This window comes from Lepidothrix coronata, unplaced genomic scaffold, assembly GCF_001604755.1.
Source record: "Lepidothrix coronata isolate B3197 unplaced genomic scaffold, Lepidothrix_coronata-1.0 Scaffold158, whole genome shotgun sequence".
Lineage (NCBI taxonomy): Eukaryota > Metazoa > Chordata > Aves > Passeriformes > Pipridae > Lepidothrix > Lepidothrix coronata.
In genome coordinates this window covers 751,176-774,222 of record NW_016690338.1, presented here as the reverse complement: position 1 = coordinate 774,222, position 23,047 = coordinate 751,176, and the positions used below count along the sequence as shown (strand labels likewise).

Below are 23,047 nucleotides of genomic sequence, written 5' to 3'. Positions count from 1 at the left end.
TGTATACTTTATAAATACAGATGACTAAGGACTACATTGGTCTTCTTTAGTGATCTTTGGACAGTGAGTGACAGGCAGTTGACAAAGTCTAAAGAGGCTGACGTGGGAAACTGTTTCATTGATGCAGGGTTTGAAGTCCCAGGCTAAAAACTGATGTATCTCTTCTGACAGTGCATATGTCATTAATAGGGAACTGAGTGATTTCATAATGTTTGAGGCTAACCAGTCCCTTCAGATGAGAAAGCCCTTGATTGTCATGGAATTTGAAGAGGAGGTATGGCAGGCAGTTCACTTTTGAATGAGTTCAAATAAGATCTGTTTTCATATAGAATGGTGTTACAATCACTTACTATTGACTTGTTACTATGGAACAAGTATCTTTAAGGGAGGGTGCGGAGTTTTTCTCCGGGGAAGTAGTAACTAAACTATGCAATCAAGTGGTCAGTATGGCCTTTGTCAGAGTTCCTAAAGTATTTGGATTTCTTAAAGTATTTTATGTAAGATTGCCTGAACTGTATGAAACCAAAGGTCTGTGTTAAACCAGTATCCTGCTCTCCAGCAGTGGTCATAACAAATGCATAAGGAAGAGTAAAAGCAGAGCAAACGTGTTTCAGCTCAGGGACTTTTTTTACACTACTCTAATATTTTGTGCTGTGTTTAAAAAAGAAATAATTTTTAAAAGTACCATTTAAAGCAAACGTTTGCTGAATAGATAGAGCTGAAAGTAGTAGGGACATGTAAAGAGTTGAAATAGTTATAAAATTATTAATTATAACATTATTGAGAAAATAGCAAACTGTTGGTCTAGTGTTGTTCTTTCAGGCCCAAATGCTTTTATCAACCTTTCGGGCACTTCCTTGCAGCATTAATTGTTCTGTGTTATAGCATATCTTTCAGTACTGTGTGAGCACCATCAAAATATATTTTTTTCATTTACTCATCGTTTACCAAGTTGCTTATATAACTTGGGCTTTAAGAAACTTCTTGTGAAATACTTGAGCCTGTGGGATTGACCTCTGTCCTGCCATGTGGTTGCATAAGCTCCTATCTGTGTTTTCTAGGTTTCTGATTGCAAGAATAAGTTGCTGTTAAATTAACACATCTTTATTTCATAAGGGAAATATTAGGCACCTCAAAATGAAGTTGACAGCAGCTAGCATACCTGGGACTTTATTCTCTCAACAGCCAGTAAAAAAAAAGATTAAAAAGAAGGTTTATGTAGTATCCCAACTCACTTTTGGATTAAGGCCCTTGCCTTAATCTATTTGCAGCCCTTATTTTTACTGCTAATGTCAGATTAGATTTCATAGCTCATGGGTTCTTTATCAGTGTACATCTATGTATTTTACTTAAATGTGGGAAAGATAAAGGGTATTGTATGAGGAGAAATAAACACGTTCCTTTTGGAGGACTTGCTCAACTCTGTGCTCTCTGGTCCAGGAGAAGAAAAGGCAAGAAGGGGCAAGGTGGGAGGGAATCTAGAATTGCCTTGTAGGTGTCTGAAGGCAGCAAATTAAGATGACCTAGAGAAAAGTGGTCATGAGCAGTACCAGTCTCTATTTTGAACAATGTTCTAACACATCTTCACTGTGTTCTAGATAAGAAGCTGAAAATTTTAGGAGTATGTGATTAGCTGTCTCAGTTGTCTAAGCTCTTAGAAGTTTGGTTTACAGTCCTTACCATCTTGTGTTCTACTTATAATTTGTTTTTTTATGGACCTGGGACAAATACTGGATTTGGTTCTGTTAGCCAGCATATTTTGAAAGATCTTTAAACAAGTATTTACTGCTTATTGATACTGTTATTTTCTGAACAATCTTTTTCAGGCTATTCAGAGAATGGGTGTATCTTTTTTGCTGAGATACAGCAAAGATTTCAAGACCATTACCCCATTGGGTGGGATGTTAAGCTTAGCTTTTGATGTGTTGCTTGGTCTTTGAAAACTTTGTCTTCCAGTGCCGCTGTTAACATACCTATGTATATCCATTGATGGCCATTGCCAGATAAGATCTTTTCCTAAAATTTCTTAGAATATTAAAATAATTGGGTTTTTGTTCTTAAAAACAAATGTATTTAAAGGTTCTTCTTAAACTTCTTTGGAAGAAGGTAATGTGTAACTCTTTGCTCAAGTATACTTTTATTAAGTCATCTAGAAATAAAATAGTTGTTTTCAAATCTGCTGTAAAGTTACGAACTAAAAATATTAAGCTTGCTGCTGAAGTACTTGATCGGCAAGAATGAATTTATACTTAATTTCCACGAGTTGCTGTTTTCATTTAAATTGCTAAGCTGCTGATGTCAAGAAGTGCTGACACTAGAGAACGTCTAAGCTTGGCAGCTCAGGGCTGTGCTCCAAGTCTGTTTGTTTACTATGACTTCTTTGTAATAATGAAGTTTACAATTACAACTTTGCTGTAGCTTGTTGAGATAAACACCTGTAGTAAAGGTAACAGTAACAGCAACAGCCTCAGCTCTTTGATCCACAAAGATTTCAGCAATGATTGGGTTAAAATCATGTAATTTAGAATGGAAAGAGCGTTCATGTTGATTTTTGTGACCTTGGACTCTGTTCTTCTTTGTTCACAGATTTCTTAAATTACTTGTCTATGATTTCTGCCATAACAAATTATTGAACTTTTTTCTTTCCTTAATATTTTCATGTAGATGTTTGACTGGATCACACACAACAAAGGTCTGTTTCTGAACAGCTACACAGAGATTGGAACCAGTCACCCCCACGCAATGGAACTTCAGACACAGCACAATCACTTTGCCATGAACTGTATGGTAAGAACAGGCCTCCCTTCACCACACAAAGATACAAATTATCTATTTGTTCTATGTCAAGGTAGAATTTGTAAGTCATAGACATAAATCATTCCTTCTTTACAAGTAGTGTAAGATTTGTATTGGAGAAGTGAAATTATAAAACACAAGGGAGGAAAATAAAGGGTAGTCAAGTACAGAGGTACTGTGATCAAGCAGCAAAATTGTTTTGACAAATGACTGTGTTCAATACAACCACATCACTCCTCAAATATAAGCATCCGACCTTCTAGAACCTGGGATGTGTGTTTGAGTACTGATTTGGATCTTGTAGGACGTTTCAGAGAATCATGTGTAGTATGGATTTTAGCTCTCCATTTTGAAAGAAGTAGTTCTTAGAATCTTCTGAATAGATTGCAACTCAGACAAAAGGTTCTGAGGAGTAGCTGAGCTTGATGTAATAATTTTCCATGTTTTTAAGAAGACATTTCCCATTTCTGGCACAGTGGAATGGAGCTAAAACAAACAATTTTCTCGGGCAAATATCATCTTAGGATGAGCTGTCAGTAGACTGCAATTAAAAATTTGGATTTTAATTGACAGTGAGTAAAAGCTGCTTATTTTCAGTTTCATGAATCCCTGTTTGAACATGGGGACAAAATTCTCAAGGACATTTTAGATCCCTTACACTAGGAGCATTTGAAGTATTTAAATAACCTTGAGAGTCTGAATAACCTAAATCCAGTTCCTGTCTGTCAGATCAATGAAGGAAGAACACTACCAGTCTTGTTAGAAATTAACATTCTTGGCAGTCCAAGGATGGGAATTGAATTACAATATGGTTGAAACAATCAACTCTTGCAAGAGGGTCTTTTTGTAGGAGAGGACTACTAATTGCAGAGAGTGGCAAAGTAAACTTAGCTAGGTTATGTGTCTTGCTGAAGTAACAGAGGGGCTAGTAAGGCAGCTCTTGTGTATGGTATAGCTGGACAGTAGGCAATAGAAGACACCATTAGAGAAGGTACATTTTCTTCTTTAGCAACTCAGCTATGTTTGCAAAAGTTAAATAAAAATCAATATGTACTTTTTGAAAAGAGTAAAGCAAATGCTGGGGAACTTTGCAATTAAGTTATGTAGCATCATATGTGGATGTAACTTTGACCATTAGGTTTGGTTCGTGGCATGGGGAATAACTCCCTTATGGAGAACCTCGTTGTTGTTCCTCACTGCTCAGCATATGAAGTAGAGCAGAAACAAACTCACAAGATGACAGTAGATGCCATTGACATGAGAGGACTTTTGGAACTTAGCAATTTTGGATGGCCTTCCAGGCAATTCTTAAGCTTGTACTCCAAGGATTAAAATCTTCATCTGTCAGCCTGTTCTGGTATTAGTCACTATTGTCCTCTTTCCTTCAAATGGGATGACTTTTTTATTTTTTTCCCTGCTTTTGTACTATTCAGGTGCTATCAACAGTAGGAAGCACTTGAGCGATGCAGCGTAATCCTTCCTGCTCTGTGTTTGCTATTAGTCTTTTGCTGTTAATCTCTCTTTTGCCTGTACTTGTCAAATGCTTTAATTACAGGGGACTTTTTCTCAGCCTGCAAAATGATTTCTTGAAGCGTACAGGCAGCAGCTTAAATTTGGGGCAAATTAAACTATCCCAACATTCAAAAGGGGAAAAAGAAGCTATGTTTTTTGAATGTGTTTCTGTAGCATAATCTCCTCCAGGAGAGGTTCTTTGGCACGGAATAGGTAAATACAAATTCAAAATGATCGGTCACTGGTTATGATTTAAGTGGGGCTCAGATTTTCTGGATTTTATTTGGTTAAATAGCAAAAGCCTTTCATATAGATTAAGGGCAAAGATTAAACTGAATGTGACATAAAAAATTGACATGAACTGATTGAATTTTGGCAAGCCTTCTTTTTCATTAGCTTTTAACTGGAAAAATGTTGGGCAGTCCTAACTCCTGCAAGCATGTTCAGCTTCTTCCTGACCACTCTCCGCATATGCTCTGTGCTTAGCAAGCTGCTGTTAGTTCATTGTTCCTGTCAGTGTAACTCTTTAGCAATCAAAGTTGATTTAAGATCTCTTATGTGAATGCTATAATGCTAGAAGTGGAATTCAACTTTTAACCCATCTACAACCGTGCAAAATTATTCAATTAGATGGAGTAGAGAAAAGAAGACAACTATGTATAAGCTTTATTTATTGCAGGAGATTTTGAAGGCTTTTCATTGTGGCCCTAACTGGACCTTAATAGAGCTTGCTTTCTAGGTAGTTTTCTTAGGCTCACTTGAGGTGGGGAAGGGCTGTTCAAAGGATGAATGCTGCCCAAGCAGCTAAATGCAACCTCTTGCACTTGCTCACAGCTTAGCTCTGATGTTGCAGCTGCTTTTCCCAACACATTGTGGTTGCTGCAGGGCACATGCTCCCCTCCACAGCAGGTGCTACCCTCAGTCAATAGCTGGGTCTCATCTCTCCTTCCTTCCCAAGAAGCAGCTTGGCTTTCTAAGAGGTGCAGGAGGGCAACTTCTGCAGCTGCTTATGCCAAACTCGGCTGAGAAAGAGTGACAGCCTTTGGGTGAGATGCCAAAATTTTGATCTGGTCTTCCAGTCTGAAGTGAGCCACCTGGATGTAAACCATTGTGAAAGCCACTTAGTTCCTGTCATGAACAGGAGTTGGTTATATCAAGGACAAAGAAGATATACAGATTTTTTTTTTTCTTGTAATGGTTTTCTGCTATTTTTAGAATCTGATTTTCGGTGTTAACATAAAGTTGTTGGAAATGTAAACCAAATGTTATAAACCAAAAAGGTAAAAAATACACCCGCGGAGGAAATATAGCTTTACTTTCAGCAGTTTCATTAGCAAGTAGTCTGTCTGGGAATCTTTTGTATTCAGTATGTGATAGGCTCATGTGGTCGCACTTCAGGGTAATAGGAATAAGTTCATGCAGATCTTAAGCGTAATACACACACTGTTTCTCACTGCAATGAATCTGTCCTAGAGCAAAGCTGGATAGGTGTGGGGCTGTGCATTGAAGGTGGACCTATATTTGGTTACCACTGATTAACACACAGGTTGATGTTGCTAAAAGAGCGAACTGCTGACTGAAGGACAGTTCACATGTGCAGCTGTAGGTATGTGACCTCCTGTTACTCCTGAATTTGATTCTATGCACTGATAAATGTCAAAACTGTGTCTTTATAAGGCAGGTAGATCCCATCTTCCATAACTGTGGGGAAAAATAAACGCTCAATGATTCTACTCTCTAAAGATGAGGATAAATTCTCAGTACAATTTAAAAGACCTGCTTTCAGCAACAGTAAATTGCTGTTGTCAGGTCCCAAGATTTATTTGAGTTAAGCAATACTCAGTTTCAGCTTGACGTTCCTCTTTGGGTGACTAAACCAATGCTTCACTTCTCAAAACAAGATTTTAGTACCTTTTAAGGGAGAAACTTTCAAATAAGACATCATAGGAGTTGCAAGTATAAAATTTATGTGTTGAGTTTTCGAACTGCAAAAATAAAGTACCTATGATTGTGTGATTAGTCAGTCTTGCATGCAAGACTGAGAAAAAGTGATTCTGTGTCTGTCCACTCTTTTTCTTGCCATTTTCTATACATCTGCTGCTGCACAAGGAAAACAAGAAGTCACTTGAAGTATGGGGGAGGAGGAGGAGGAGGATGTTATCTGCTTGAACATTTTCTACTCTTGTTGCTAGACCAAATGGCCTTGCTTTCATTACATTTTATCTGTGCCTAGCAGTGCACTGGGGAGGGTTAAAATGCTTAGGAAGTGATGTAGGCAAAATGAAACTTTGAAGAAAGCTGGCACATGCTACTATCAAAGGGTGTGCTGTGACTACTTGTCTCAGTGTTGATAGGACCATCAGTAGAAGTTACTTTTATTAACCATAGTCCAAAAAGTCCAGTGTCAATTGTAAGTATATAGCTAAGTTGATTGATGTTCTCAGAACACGCTGTTTTTATACACTAAACCACTTTATCAAGGTAGTAATCAAACATTGAATGGTTTCCAGAAAATGAATGTCAGAAATGAGCACTGCTGAGAGTTTTGGGATGTTAAAATAAAAGTATGAACACAACAATGGAGTATCACTAGGTTTGCAAAGTTAAAAGTTATGAAGATGACCTGTTTGGCTTGCTCAGATCCAGCCACAGGGACTGGTACAAAAGAAAACATAAAGAAGGTCAGGTGAGGTAAAATCACCTTAGCTGACAGCTTGTGTAACTTTTTCCTCTTTCTTTATACTACTGATACGTTTGACCCTTGAGATTCTTTTTACTTTAAATATGTATTTTTGTAACCATACAGATTTGTTGCTTGAGATAGAATTAAGCACCATGTGAATTCTAGAACTGCCCTTGGTCCTCTGGGATTTTGGCATATGAGAGCAAGACCAAAAGTGGTGATTTGGCCGTTTTTCCTCACATTGCTTTGAAATGCAGACTTTCACAAAAGGCTTCTTGTACCATGGTGAACAGTAGTAAGCTATCTGTTCATACTTGGCGGGGACGTGTCTGTTTTGTGGGGTCTGATGGGTTTTATTGGTGGGGGTTTTTTAACTTATTTTTACGTTGTTAATCTAATGCTTCACTTAAGTAGCACTTGCAGTAAAATAAATAAATCAAAGTTAAATCCATCAGCTGTTCAACCAAGCTAACATCCCTAGTAGACAAAGACTCTAAATAGGCATGGGGCAGCACAGGAGGTAAAATGTATTCAGTCACATTTTTGGTAGTTCTGGGTAACCACAGTCAAGCAAACTGTGTATTTCTGATGTTTTTGAAGTTCAGAGAATGCACAGCTGTGGGTCCTGGTCAGATTGGGAAGGATGTGTCTTGAGTGCACATGCCTAAGAGAATCTTTGTGGTTGAGCAGTTAATGCTTAGACATAATGTCTGGATGCCACCAACCTGAGAACCGACTGAAAAAGGTGAAATGAGTTCAGAGTATTTTCAGCTTCTGAGGAGCACTCAAAAGTCAACCAGGTAAAATAGAACAGGCTAGGTCTGCAACCTTCCTAAGAAGGAAGAAGCAAATAAACATTTTAAAAAGCAGTCAGCTGCTGAGGTGTTAATACAGCAACAAGTGTGCTTGTGTCAATGAATCACGGACTAAAGGAACAGACAGTGTTACTGAAAAGAAGCAAATCTTACTTCACTTTTGGTACTTATTGGGAGTGCTGAACTTCAGATTTGTAAAGAAATTGCTCTGATTCAGTTGGTCCTATTAAAGAACTAGGTCCAGTTTAGAGCCTCATCCTTAATGTTGTAATGGGAAACATCTACATGAAAATGACATGGCTGTAAGGAGAGGTTGAAGGCACGGGTGTTCACTATGACTAAGTCAAAGTAAGTGAAAAGTACAGGAGGAAAGAAAGTAGTGTTGACATTGGACTATACAGTCTTGCAGTAACATTCCCCAGGTCCACCATAAAAAATGTAGGAAAGAGATGATAAATTTGAAGAAATTAAGAGTGAAATTATATTTCACTTGTTCCAGTGCTAATAGCAATGGTTAAATGGTTCCCTGAGAATATTTAGAGGATCCTTGTAGTTGAAGGACAGGTTAAACACTTTCCTTACTTGTAATCTTGAGTGGCTGAGTTTGTTATTTTTTACAAGGGAATAGATCAGGTTATACCTTTAGTTGTTCTGCAGCCCTCATTGTTAAAGTTTGGATTCCAAAACTGAAAGCGTTACTGTTGCTTCAAGAATGAGACTAGAAGAGTTGTTAGAGAACATTTAAATCATTAAAGCAGGTGTTAATTCATACATTAATGCTACACTGTGTTTTGATGGCCATTTGCGTGTGAAGTGGCAGATGATTTGAAAATTCCATTGCTAAATTATTTCTATCATAGTCAAATAGCTCCAACTCACTACAGTCTATATAGAGATGCCAGTTATGATGCTTATGGACTGTGTCACTGAGGTGATGGCATTTAAAACTGAATGCTTAATAGTTTCTGTGTCAGAAAACTACTATTTGAAATCTTGAAGCTAAACAAACATTTTCTAAATGTGTCTGGGAAAATCAGGAAGTAAAATAGAACCTTCAGGTCACCTGCCAGGTTTATTTTGTATCGAGTGTGATAGAAGTTCAGTTAAGCTGGTAGGCTGTCACCTGTGCTTTTCACCTGTGTACTTGCCTTTCAGGCATGCACCAAAGAATGACAGAGTGCACTACAGCTTGTGTTGAGCTACTAATCTGTGTTGCCTGCTCAGCAATACTTGTTTTATACGTATTCTCCCTTTAGAGAATAGTTCTGCAATGAGGAGCTTTCCAGATATTGTAAGGTGTCTTTTCAGCTTCTGGCTGAAGAGCATTTTGAGAGAAAATCATCATACTAAGTACGTTTGTGTACTTACTAAACACACTGTAATGCAATAACTTGAATTGTTCCCTTTTTAGTCTTGTTACAATAGTCATGTTTGTAAGACAGTGGAAAAATTACAGAATCACAGAATATGCCAAGGGACCCACAAGGATCATCGAGTCCAACCCTTAGCCCTGTGCAGGACCATTCCCAAGAGTGCCTGTGCCTACCATGTGCCTACCACATGCCTGAGAATATCATCCAAACACTTCTTGAACTCTGTCAGGCTTAGTGCTGTGACTACTTCCCTGGGGAGCCTGTTCGAGCACTCAACCACCCTCTGGGTGAAGAAACTTTTTCTAACATTCAACCTAAACCTTTCCTGACACAACTTCAGGCCATTCCCTGAGGTTCTGTCACTGGACACCACAGAGATCAAGCAATGCAGTATCACTTCAGCCTTTCACTTTTTAGACAGTGGATACACATTTAGAAGCTTTGGGTGCTTCATGCATATTCACATGATGTAAATGACAGCACTAAATAAATCTTTAGCAGTTGTTACCTCATAGCTTTTGCTTTCCTAACTAAAACCAGGATGTAAATCCCTACAGTGAATATGATATCAGTCCCTAGGGAATGAGCAACAGCATACTTGTAGCAGTGTTTCTCATCTCTTAAGCAGTGTGCAAAATATGGAGTTGTCATATAATAATGACAGTGGACTTGCCTGTCCTTGTAGGAAATTGAACAAAATTTGTTAACCTTGAAGGATCAACTGAAGACAGTCTTAACGGTAGCAAGATGCTATTGGAGATTCTTTTCCTTCTTAACTAAGTCTGTCTCTTTTGGGTCATTGCATTTTAAAATACCATCACTTAAAACTTTAGTAGATATATCACATAGTGAGGGAAAAAGTTTAGATTATTGTTAGTTGTTTTTTGTTTGTTCTTTTTTGAGGGATGGAATGTGGTGTACATAGCTTGGAAAGTGTTGAACTGTCAGCATATTAACTCATATTCATACTGCTACAGGGGGTGTTCTTCCACACTTGTGAAGCCAGATTGCCATGGGAAAATGAATGCGTGTTAACCACAGCTCAGTTTTAATTTGTTTTGCTTCGCATGTACAGTACCATGTCCTTCATTTTTAACTGGTGTTCCAGAATTTTAAAAATTTCTTTTATTACGGTACCGAAATAGTTCAAATGACAGTCTATGGTTGCCTTTATTCTTTTCTCTTTTGGCACTTGGTTTTTTTTTTTTCCACAACTGTAAAGACCATTTAAGGGCTTTCTGGATTCATTTAGCAGTCTTGTATTTATGCTACCTACACTTAAATAGGCCTAAATGCTCTCCAGTCTTTTAAAATTTGTTAGAAATAGCAGATTTATATTCTTCCAGTTGTTCGGCCCTGATTAAAAGGAGAGCAGAGATGTGTGGGATAACCTAAAAAATGGAAAGCAAATATTGTGCAGAAAGGAAAAACAGCCAACATGACACTGTTGTGCTCAGTTTATTAGGTGGACCAGGTGAGGTGTAGGCTGTGTCAGGTCTGCTTCTGCTTGCATATATGCATACAGTTTACAATTAATAGAGACCTGTGCTAATTACCACTCAGATGAGACTGGACAGTGAAGCCTGGTAGAACTCCAACACTTGCTCCAGCCACTCAGTGTCAGGCTCTGGGTAGTGGCTGGGTGCCAACAGGTAGTGGTTCCACCTGAGATGCTCAGTGTCTACGTGGTTGGACTTAGATGACCTCCAACCTCAACAATCCTGTGATTCTAAGAACTTCATTCTAGATGTCTGGGAGTCTGCCCAGTTGAAAGTGTCAGCTCAGTATTATATACATGTAGCTCTGAAAGGGCTACTCAGAAACATTTTGGTGGTGAAGTTGTTCTTGTTGCTGGATTTGCAGGAATAAGAAACTGTGCATTGAAAATTAGAATGACTAAGAGTAATGCCAGGATGCTAGAGAATACTTACGATTTTGGACCTTATTTGTCTAATTTTCAGTGCTAGCTCAGAGGGAATATAGTGGCAGGAAAATGTAGTTACTTTAAAAGTGACTTTCACAAGTTGATGTAAAGGTTTGTAGAGTGATGTTGCACATGCGGTACTGTGGATGGATCAGGTACTTACTAATTATACTTTGATTCTCCTATATCGTGTGTGTCTGAATGTCTTGTTGACTCAAATACCCATTAACATTTTTGTTGAGACTGTTGTAAAACATGGTTAACTCTTCCTCTTCATTGTAATAATGCGTCTTCAAATAATATGCATTTGCTTAAGCTGACTGTTAATGTGACTTTTAGACTCTGATTATTTCAATTCATCTTTCTCACTCGTTATGTTATACACCTAGATTCCAAAGTTTGGCATGTACAAACTTGGCAAATAAAACCAGTCTATTAAGTAGTACTGTAATAAAGTAGATATTTTTAGAAGTATACCTCTTTATTTCAGTGGTCTGCTAACTTCCACTGTTTTTTCCCTCCTTCTTCTCCACAGAATGTGTATGTAAACATAAGCCGCATAATGTCAGTAGCAAATCGCCTGATCGAGTCTGGCCATTATGCTTCACAACAAATAAAACAGATTGCCAGTCAGTTGGAGCAAGAGTGGAAGGCATTTGCTGCAGCCTTGGATGAACGTAGCACGTTACTGGATATGTCCTCCATCTTCCATCAGAAGGCTGAACAGGTTAGTGAATGGAGAGGACACCAACAAACGTTTATGTGCTGGACGGGTTAGTTGTGCTGTTTGCTTTTGATTTGGTTAAAAGTACAAGAAAGTGATTGAAAAGGTTGGCAAGAAAGCCAGAACATTTATTTCTGCGAATTTCAGTTGATAATCAAACAAAAACTTGTTCTCCTCAGTTTAGCCCACAGCCTTTAAATTCTCCACAAAATGCTTTGCCCATATCAATGCAAGATAAAGCAACCAAGTTATCTCTGTCAATCAAAATGAAGTGGACAGAAATGCTTAACTGTATAAAGCTTTTAATATTGATATAATGCCTTTCCTACATCTAGAAATCATAACCTGTTCTATTGTTCTCACCAACCCACCCCAATCAGTCCTTGGAGTGTTAAGATTTAACTTACAGTAATTGCTTATAGAAAACTAAGTTGAACTGGCCTGAAAGTTGAGAGCTTAATTAACTATCTGAATCTGAAATTGTGGTGGGTGATGTTTACTTAGTATTTCATGAGAGATTCCTCATATATTAAAAAAAAAATTAGCTTTAGGCCTATACCAATTATTTTAATTAAGTCATTAACCGTATGTAACTGCCAGAGAAGAGATATATGTAGGGGAAGTAGGAATAAATATCCCCAAGTTAATAGTCTTAATGGTGAAAGCGTGTTTTGCCCTCAAGGGAATTCAGTTCTGAAGGAGTTGCTATGTGTGCGCAGTTGAGTCACCCGTTGATATTACAGACTGTCTGCTCTGTACGTCCCTGGTGTATTTGGAGAGCAGAGGTTCTTGGATGGTTATGGCTGATTGAAGCTCTGATGTGCTGTATGTAGATACTTTTCTTTGCATTTGCCTTGCTAAATTATATCCAAGAAAAAGTCTCGTGTCTGATATAACTTTAATTTGAAGTCAATGAAGGAAGCACTTGGGAGTTGAAAATTTCAGAAACGGATAGGCGGTGCAGTTTATTTTAAGTTTTCTACCTGATTTCTACTACACAGAAATTTAACTTAATAAATATCTAGACACTAGAAATATGAATGTATTAAGATGCAAATACACATTACTTTTTATTATGGTTAGTGATGACATTGGTTTAATGTCTTTAGACAGACTAAGGTAAAGTGTATAAACTGATGCCACTATAATAAGTACTTTTGGCAGGTTTTACAGAAAAGCTACATGAAAATGAGATGAAGGAATTGTTTTCTTGTAGAAAAGTCACCAATCAGCTTGAAGCATTTGGTAGACATCGTGTGGTACCTTATCATTATTGATGTTTTTCTAATTACTTGGATCATTCAGGTTTACATTTAAGCTCTGTCAGCCGTACGTGTAGGAGAAAGATGAATGAAATGTTAAAGATAGGTATAGCCTGACTCAAATGCTATCCATTTTCATTAAAAAAGAAATAAAACTATGCTCATCAGAAGCCAGGGGACTAAATTTTGTGGGATCGTGTGCTGGGCAACTGTAGTAAGGGTTGGTGTTAACTTCTTTACCACTAATATGAGTGTAAACAAGAGAAAAGATAAGAATGAGGGAAATAGTGCAGCATCTGCTGGGATTAATTTCCTCTTAATTGCTCCTTCTGCGGTTTTCATTTTATGATTAACTGTGATGGATTGTCCTAGTTGCTTTGTAAGATACCTGGCTGTGATATATTAGCTGTTTCATTAACAGTGGACCGTGAGTTCAAGGTAAGAGGGTTTGGAATGTGAGGAATGACCCCTCTAGAGACTGGTGGTGCTTGACCTACATAGAAAGATTAAAAAGTAAGCAACCCAAGAAATAACACACCGTTCTTGAATGCCTGTGTTCTCTTGCAAGTGGCAGGTAAGTGTTGCTGCCTACTGTCAGACACAGTGAAGACTGCACCTAATTTTCAGTCCGGGCTGACTAGTGCCAGAGATGTAACTCTGTGGTCCCACGTGGAGCTTCTATTAGTGTTCAGTGCTTAACATCAGAGATTTTTTAAGCTGGCCCTCGGTGAAATGAAAATTAAATAAATATCTTACAGCTGAGTACTCTATCACCCTTCTCCACAGCTTTGAAACAATAGTAGAGTACCAGAAATGATCTACTTTTTCCTCAAAATACTACATGTGCTCCAAGAATTAAAATATGTTTGATGAGACAAATGGCTTGGTCTCTTAAAACTTTTGAGTCTTGAACTTGACATAAATAGAGGACAAATTTACTTTAAAGAGATCATATGCTTGGCTGTACTAGGTTTAACAACTATGAAAACTCCTAGAAAAACAGGTTCTTTTCTTCTCTTTCCTTTCCTAGCATAACAGGGGTATAAAATTCATGCTCCCTAGCTGTGAAAAATAAGTTTGCAGAACTCGTACTATGCATGTATGTCTGTCGAGACGACTTAAACTTCAGGGATAACTTAAATTGTCTACATAAGAGATTTCTGTAGCAGTATCCTCAATTTCCCCTGAAAGGCTTGACTTGAGCAGTTCTGCTGACATAGCTGTGTGCTCAAAGTTCAGTGTTAGTCCTAAGAGACCCCCACTGAAGTTGTAAATCCCTTACACACTTCCTTCTGTAGTAGCTTGCCAAATGGATTTAGTGCTTCTTTGCATGTAGAAGTTAGGGCTTTGGAGACTGAGGTGTGAATTTGCTGTGCCCTGACACTGCTTCACCTCCTTGATAACCTCTTTCCAGCAAAACACAACTATGGAGTGTTTCAGTGAACGGTTCACCAGTAATTCTTTGTCTGCATGTGCACACGCGTACAAAGTAACATGGTTTTCTCTGAAGATTAAAAAAGGTGAGGTGATAAACCTCATGATCCCCTGAGGTTTTACCTCCTTGTGAAGACAAGACCTTAATTGGCTTTCATGTGTCTGAAATGGTGGTGCAGGGTGAAGCAAACTTTTTGTAGCTGCAAAATCAAGAAAAAGAGCAATAGTAAAATTGAAGCATCAGTATTGCCAACAGTTAAATCAGTTCTGAAGGCTACCAATATACAGCTAAGCCTGCCTGCCTCTAAAGAGCTGAAAGAGTTTCAGATACCTAAAAGCACAAGTATACTCAGACTTGAATATTTCTTTCTATTTTGATATAAACTTAATCTTGGCTGTTTCAGAGACAAATACCATAAGGATTTTTCAGTGGCTGTTGCACAGATGCCTGTCCTTTTGAAAATTACCAACACGCGTGTACTCACTGGTAGAACCCAAAATCAAGCAGAATGTTTTTTCTCTGTTGCAGTACATGAGCAATGTGGACTCATGGTGTAAAGCCTGTGGTGAGGTGGAGCTTCCCTCAGAACTGCAAGACTTAGAAGATGCTATCCATCATCATCAAGGGATATATGAACATATTACCTTGGCTTACTCTGAGGTAAGTATCTTGTTTGTTTCCTTAGGTAAAATTGTGTCATGTTAAGTTTGGATCATGAATTGGCATCTCTTGTTGCACAGTGCATTAATTGGAAACTCAAGTGTTAGGCTTCTTCTTAAATTTAGTATACTGGATTTTACTACTGTTATTCAAAAATGAAGTGCTAAATCTTCCCCTTAATCTTCTGAAAGAAATTTAAAAGGCAAGATGGAACCATACGTGGTACAAACAACCCATGCAGTGTACTCAGTGTGTTTTAATTTACATTCACATGTTACTACCTCTTAATAGCAGTCTGATACTATCGTCTAAATACTTACTTGAAGGGAACTTAGCTGGGTATTCTTTGGGAAAGTATTCCGTTGGCATGGATTGCTCTAAATGTGTTTTTTTGAAAATCCATTGCTGAAATTGCCTCACGGAAAAGGCTTAACCATCAAAGGACTTGTCACTTGACAAGCCAGAAGGTAATACACTTAGTTTCATCAACCTCAAAGACACATAAATGAGCCAGCATGCCTGTGTAGTCATCATTTGTAAGACTAGTGTATCCTATGCTGCTGCTGTAATCTTGGATTCAGCACACGATGGAATCATAATATTTGTCAGTATTTCTAATGATTGCATTTACAGCTTAAGATGAAATGCTTATTCTGAAGGTGGCCTATAAAGCGATGACTGTATGGTTTTTTTGTCTTCAAATCTAGAGTTTTCTTTTGTGCAAAGACAAAGTTTAAGTGTACCTAGCTGAAATTAGAAATCAAATGGGTATTCACTATTACATAACAGGTATTTTCTGCATTTCCTGCTTTACTTATCTTTCTTTCTTTTGACGGGTTGTTCTCATCGTGGAGTAAAATTGTTTTTGCTATTAAATCGGACTGATGTTAGTGTGGATTAAATACAGTAGTTTCTGTACTCATAAAATTATGCATTTGGTTAAATCTTGTTAAAAATGATCAGTGGACACAAGGTAGCTTAGGCTACAGCTTGCACTTTTCTTTAAAAGGAGGTCACGTGGGTTTGAACTAACGGTTGTGATTTATACATTACATGTTTGATGCAACTACTTTGTGATGAACCAGCTTTATTATAGGAAGCTGAATTCAAAGTCTGGTTACATTTCATTCAGCAGTAAAGGAAGATAAAATTAGTGCTGATGATCAGTGCTATTGTTAGTGTATCAAAACTGGGTTTTTTTGAATACCTGCCATTTTGGGGCCTGCATAAACTTTATGACCATGAGTCAGATGTCCAGAGTTCACACGAGTTCTTGTTCTTCTGTGTAAAATATGCATTGATATCCCTCTTCTTGATTTACGCCACCTTGCTGTGTCAGCTTATCTAATGACATACTGAAGCATACCTTTGGTGATAGTACTTGTGATATTACTATGTGTAAATGTTGTAACTCATTCTTGAGAGTATATTTTGTAGTAAGGTTTCTTCATTATAACCTTTTGTCATTGGAAGGGTCCCTTTCTAAAACAAGAGACAGGGAAAACAGCACATTTGAAATAGATTTATGTGAAGAGAGGCAAGCTGGAGTGCACGCTCCATGAGAGTGCAGCAAGGAATAGGAAGGCTAGATCTCTCTAGAATAATGATTATAAAGCACTGAGGTTAAAATAGTGGCATATTTTCGATTTGGTTCTATTTGTTTTGGGTTGGTTTTATGTGTTGGGTTTTTTTTTTCCATCAGGGATGTGATTGGATGAGCCTACTGTTAAGTGTAAATAACTACTGTGGATTAGCGTGTTAAATACTGTTTGCTTGCTGGTGATGCCTAATGAAAATGAATTAGACAGGTAGATTATAGGATTGCTCTGACAAATACCCTGAAAATTTATTTAGGATTTCAAAGGTGTAGCTTTTGACTTTGGCAGAGCTAGAAATTTTAACAAATTCTTCATTGTAACTGCTCAAAAAAGAAAAAAAGCAAGCTTTAAGTGCCTTTCTTCTGAGTTCCGGTCATTACTTTTTGCCATCTGGTAAAACAATAGCTTTAGCAGAAATAATAATTGTATGTTTATGCACAAGTCGTGTTCCTCCTCTGGGCAGAAGGTTTTATTTTGTGTTTTTTAAACATGCGTTCCTTTTTGAAGATTGATGGAGGTGTCTTTCTGTGTCAAGATATTACACCACTATTGCTTATCACTATTAGATGTATGACTTCATTTCTATTACAGTACAGAGCTCCTTTCATTTTGTGATGAATGAACACTGGGGAAAGAGAGGAACACTATGGAAATTATAACACTTTGTCATTCATTTTAGATTATAGTGTCTTGACAACATGACTTGGTTGCAAAGTAGAAGACAGTAATTTTAAGGAAGTAGATGCTTTTAAGACTAGACAGTGTGATTTTACTGAGGGTAATTACTGTATATTACTAATAAACTTACTAGCTTACAAGCTGAGATAACTGGTGTGCCTGAAACTCCAACAGCTGTGCCTTAAATGAAGTTATATGTATAGATAAGGTTATACATCTCACTGAAATCTTAAGGTAGTCATGCTCTGGGAAGGAAGAAAACTTTATTAACTCCAGAAGAAAAACTGTGCGTGGTCATTTGTTTGTAAAGCTAATAAACTAATCAGATCAAGGAACCATCGCAATTTTTTTTTTCACCTGAATTTCATGGAATCTGGATAGATAATTGAAGTCGATTATCTTGAAATATTTGAAAGACTTACTAGATGATTCTTTTGGATACAAAAAGGAAAAATATTATTATAACTACTACTATGGACTATGCATTTTTTCATCCTGACTTGACTTTACAGGGGCTGCTTTTCACTAGTGAGCTTCACTTTCTCTGTTGATACTTATTACTAGAATGAAAAAGCTTAAATTGGAACCGAGAAAAAAATAAGCTCCATTGTAATCTAATTATTAGAAAAGAATTTTCATTTGGTTCTGTTTGACTACTGAATAGCAAATTTAAAACATGCCTAGATTCAGTAAAAAATTACTGAAAGTAGCCACTGGGGAAAGGCCTTGTCAAATTTGCTGTTTCTGACATTATGTTGATTTGATGGATTCAGACTATTGTTTACACTCCAGTCTTGTGGTTTCAGATGATTTTTTCCTGCCTGCTGGATGAGCTATTTGAAAAGTTCTTTACAGGTAGCTGAATGAAACTGAATTATAACAGTTCTCTGAGCTTCATGCTAAAAGTGACAGAACAGTTAAACACCAATGAAAAGTGCTTTCAACACTGAATGGTAACAGGGACCAGATAAGATAGGATTATTGCTTTTTAATTAGCATGCAAGGTAAATCTTAATATTTCTACTGTGGTTTAAATTAGAGAAGATGACAATTAGAAATGACTAATGTTTCTAGTTAGTATCGGTTGTTAAACACATTTTGGAAAAGAGTATTTTTCTGTGCTGTGTGGAAAGATTTTAAGTGATTTAATTAAGTTTGCTGTAACAACAGTTGGCACTTGGCTTACCAGTAACAGTAATAATTTGGTTTAAATGTATTCATCAAATTAATATTAACCTACAGGTAGTAATGTCCCTGTTCACCTTTACAGCAAATGAAAAGAGAGGTGCTTCTGGAAGGATAATTCTGAACAAATGCTTAATTTTAGGTATTTTGTTGACTAGAGAAAGAGTTGAATATTCTAAATTAGACTTGACTTGTTTAAAAAATACAACAACAACAAAACCCAAAACAAACAAAGAAAAAATCCCCAACACTTTAAAGCAAAACCACTCTTAAGATAATGAAAAAATGGAAAGACAGGCTGTTATTTAGAAGAGTGCTGCTTCCTAAAATTACCTTACATAGAAGGAGAATATAATGTTTTTCCTTTTTTCTATAACAGCTGCATGTCATAATCATGCTTGTAGTAAAAAGCAAATCTTCATCACTGCTCCTCGAATTCTTAAAGACATCTAAAATGGGGAGAGGGGGTGGGGGAACAAAATAGTAGCCTAACAAGCTTTTGGCAAGACAAGTAATTCTTCATCCTTTTTGGTCAGGTGAGCCAAGATGGGAAGTCACTCCTTGACAAACTCCAGAGACCTTTGACTCCTGGGAGTTCCGATTCCCTCACTGCTTCTGCCAACTACTCAAAAGCGGTTCATCATGTTCTGGATGTCATCCATGAAGTACTGCACCACCAGCGCCAACTGGAAAATATCTGGCAGCATCGAAAGGTCCGCTTGCACCAGCGGCTTCAGCTGTGCGTTTTTCAACAGGATGTTCAACAAGTAGGTTTTATTTCATGTTGTCTAAATGCCTTTGTATTCTGTCAGCCTGTGATTCCAAGCTGATTGCATTGACAGGTGAGTTTTGACTGCTAAAACCTGTGTTCTTTCATTCAGCAGTTGAATAGTTGAATGGAATTGACTGACTGATACCAAGTCATGTGTGTTATCAGAGGGTATTGGCTGGTATGGATAGTAATCGTATTTGTAAGTTAGCCCTACTTCATTTTTTTCTGGTTTTAAATTAATTTATTTACTTTGAGTCACATATGATGAGAAAGTCTTTTAGTCTTTTTATTTGGCTATTCTGAGATTGTGCTGGAAGCTGACATTCACATTCTAGGTAAGATTCTGGACTTGAAGTGCCAAAAAGACTTGTAGGAGTAACATGCAAAAAATTAAAAGTGCTATTCTGTAAAATTTTTAGTTTCAAATCCTCAGTGATACGTAATTGGCTTAATCATGTTTCTTTAAAACCCAAGAGTAGTATATAAGGAGTTGTAAAAGTTATGGATGAGATTACTTTCTGGTAATAGCACTGTTCTTGAATTAATGGCTATTAGCTGGTATATTTTTATCATTATGACAACATCCATAAAAGTTAGTAGTTATGTACAGGCATTAGTATCTTTGACATTGTTTAGAATTTCTTGGTTGATGGATTTTTAATAAACATAAAATAGTGGCCTTGGGCTGCAATTGACAGAGACATTAGTAATTTATCCTTTAATAGCTCATCTTCATGAAAAGTAAAAATGGCCAGTATTTGCTGATTGTGATCTTTCATTTGAGCATAAAAGTGTTCACAAATCAGGAACTTCCTAGTGGGGTTTTTAGATAGCCAGTTATACATTCTGGTTAAACTAATCTTTTTTCTTCTTCTGTACTTAGCTGGTTCAAGAAGATACTGGATGTAAGCAGTTGTGAGTGAAATAACTGGCTTTCATAATTTACAGTAGTTGAAAGAGATAATTTAGGCAGATGGTGGGGATAGTGAGCAATCTTGTTAGCTCAACTTTCTTCTATATGTGGTGACTCTCTTTTTATGTAATTAAACAACATAAGTACTTAAGCAGTAAATAAAGTACAATTTTTAAAACTTTATTACTTATTTTTTTGTCTGAAAAGAGGCATATATTGAAAGACAGGCTGTTTTTCAAATTCTCAACACTCGGATGTGACAAAGGATGCAGAAAGGCATGAAAAATGTTAGCTGACAAAAGAAGTAGGAGAAAGTAGAGTCAATGTTATGAATTGTCAGGAAGGGCATAGAGAACCAAACTGAAAACTCTGTTATGCCATTGTAAAAATTCTTGAGGCTCTTCATCAAGATAACAACATAAGTAGTAACTAGTCAGGAGGGTCAGTGCTGGTGCTTGGGACGAGTTGTCAGTGAAGGGCCAACTCAAAATATTCTGTGATCCTGTAATGAGGCACAGTCCACAAATGAATCACCTCTGAAACTCAAAAGGCTTCATAAGGAATCTTCAGAAAATGAAATTAACACAGTAGTTTGCTTCTCACAGAGAAAAATGTAGGTCTTCTCAGTAGTCTAGTGCCACCAAGTGTGGATTGGATGGTGAAACTTTCTCCTTCAGTTTGAATTCAGTTCAAGTAGGGCCTACTTAGCCAGTCTAGGCCAGGTGATCTCCTGAGGTAATCTGCCAGGTGCATAATTCAAGTTTCAGGCCTGTAGGCCAGGCTGCAGGCAGTTTGTTCCCTGGGGAAAGGTGTTCATTAAATGCTGCAGATTGTCTTGTTGTGCTGTTCCTAGTCTTTGCCTGTATTATCTTGGGAATAATAAAATGCTTACAGGAAGGAGCAGAAAATGAAAATTTCCAAAGTCATGATTGTCAGTGTGAAAGAGTTAACTCTCAGACTGCTTTGTTCTTTGAAGCTGGCAAATAACCCTTCATTAGCCTCAAGTTATTGTACAGTCACCACCATGTTCTTCAGCAAGAAGCTGGATTTTTCTTTTCTGTATGAGACCCATCAGCCTTTGGAATGGATACATTTAAGATCAAGTAGTCACAGATTTGAAAACAACAAAGTAGACAGCTTTACCTGTTTTTATAACTTCCAGTATCAAAAATGTGTTATCCAAATCATGCATGTGGATTGTAAGTATACGGGAAGTTTTCAGTATGAACCAGGTGGCTCAAGAAGGTTGATCCATCTCGACTTATTATTCAGTACATGCCTTACCTACTGGTTGGAGAAATTTGTTTCTTCCTGTTTGTGCCTGTGGTTCCTTTATATGCTTTGCAAGGCAGACATTGCATTAAGATAGCAAGATATCCTCTTGACAGTTTGAAGTTGCGGCCTTTTGTTCTAATGCACATCTTTATCAACCACATGAAATTTTGAACTAGATATATACAGAGATGCAGCCCTTACTTGCCATGGTTCTGAGCCCTTCCCTTAATATCCAGTAATTATCGCTGCCAGAGATTGGGTTGTCCTTTGGTTTATCCCTGTAGCGACTGTTAACTTCTGAAGTGGTGCATGAGGAACTTTAGCTCTTGTTACGTTGCTTTAATTTAACTTTACAGATATTGGTGTATTTTAGGCACTGCCTTATGAATCACAATGTCAATTTTGCTTAATGTTCCCTTTCATAATACAGATTTTTATACTTGGATTTCAGTGCAGGTCACTCTGTAAGACGATGGCAATTCAACATCTGTACCAAATAAATTAATCCAATAGCCACAGCAGATGTCTTAAAGATAACAGGCAAGCAAATAAGGGTATTTCCATGGAATAGCCTTGATTTGACAGGTCGTAGCTCTCTCAGCTTTCAAAATTCAGCAGGGGAAAAAAGCGATCATGAATAATAAGGATGCTTTTTTTCTGGCAAAACAAAACTAAAACAACCTTATCAGATTATCTTAATTTGTCTGAGAAATGTTAGCTTTTCAATCGAATAATCATTAACACCATTCAGTACATGAAATTACTGTGGTTTGAGGTGTTAGTTAAATTTATATCTGAGACAATTCTGGAATGGTTTATGTGGAGCTCCAAAACAGTTTTCTAAAATACTTTAGTTTTTGTTTGCACATTCTCTCAGGCTTCCTGGTCTTTGTTCAAATTTTAAAAAATTCAATTAATATTGATTTAGAAACTAACGTAAAAACCTTTTAAAATTATTGTCAATAAAAGTTATATGTGGTGGGGATTTTTTTCATGTCAAACTAAGGGGGCTCTCTTCCACTGTTTATAGTTAAATTGCACATAGTGGCAAGCAACCAAGTGCGTTATAAGCAAATCTATAACTGTCCTTTAGCGTGAGTCTGATTTCCTCCTCCTCCCTCTGCTGCCATTGTTTTCTGCTGGATTAATGAAATAAATCAGTTTATGGAAGTGTGAAGTGAGTGACAGAGCTGAGTTGGAAAAGGGAATTTGCCGTGTTGAGCTGGTACTTCACATTGTGTTACTTCCACCTTAGAAAATGCATTGAGTTTTTTTTCTTCTGTCTTGCATGTTCTTGTATACGGTGAAACTGTTTCTAGTGGAGCTTTCCAAATCAACAAAAGCATTGTAGTGCTATCTGTATACACCATCCGCTAATGTCTTGAAATAAGTAGTAAGGAAAGTAGCATATGAAATAATAAAAAATAGTAGATAAGATGTGA

The 23,047-nt window shown here is 37.2% G+C and overlaps 1 protein-coding gene across 2 annotated transcripts in view; it reads left to right on the top strand.

Annotated features, from left to right (window-relative positions):
* The window catches only part of TRIO (trio Rho guanine nucleotide exchange factor), a 248,016-nt gene that overhangs the window by 80,946 nt on the left and 144,023 nt on the right, over nt 1-23,047 (top strand). For both annotated transcript variants that reach the window (XR_001877064.1, XM_017829066.1), the window contains exons 6-9: nt 2,665-2,787; nt 11,639-11,830; nt 15,053-15,184; nt 19,182-19,412. Coding sequence is in view for 1 of the 2 variants with exons in the window: in XM_017829066.1 (XP_017684555.1) it covers nt 2,665-2,787; nt 11,639-11,830; nt 15,053-15,184; nt 19,182-19,412 (678 nt within the window). In the remaining variant the exon portion in view is untranslated. The remainder of the gene's footprint in view (nt 1-2,664; nt 2,788-11,638; nt 11,831-15,052; nt 15,185-19,181; nt 19,413-23,047) is intronic.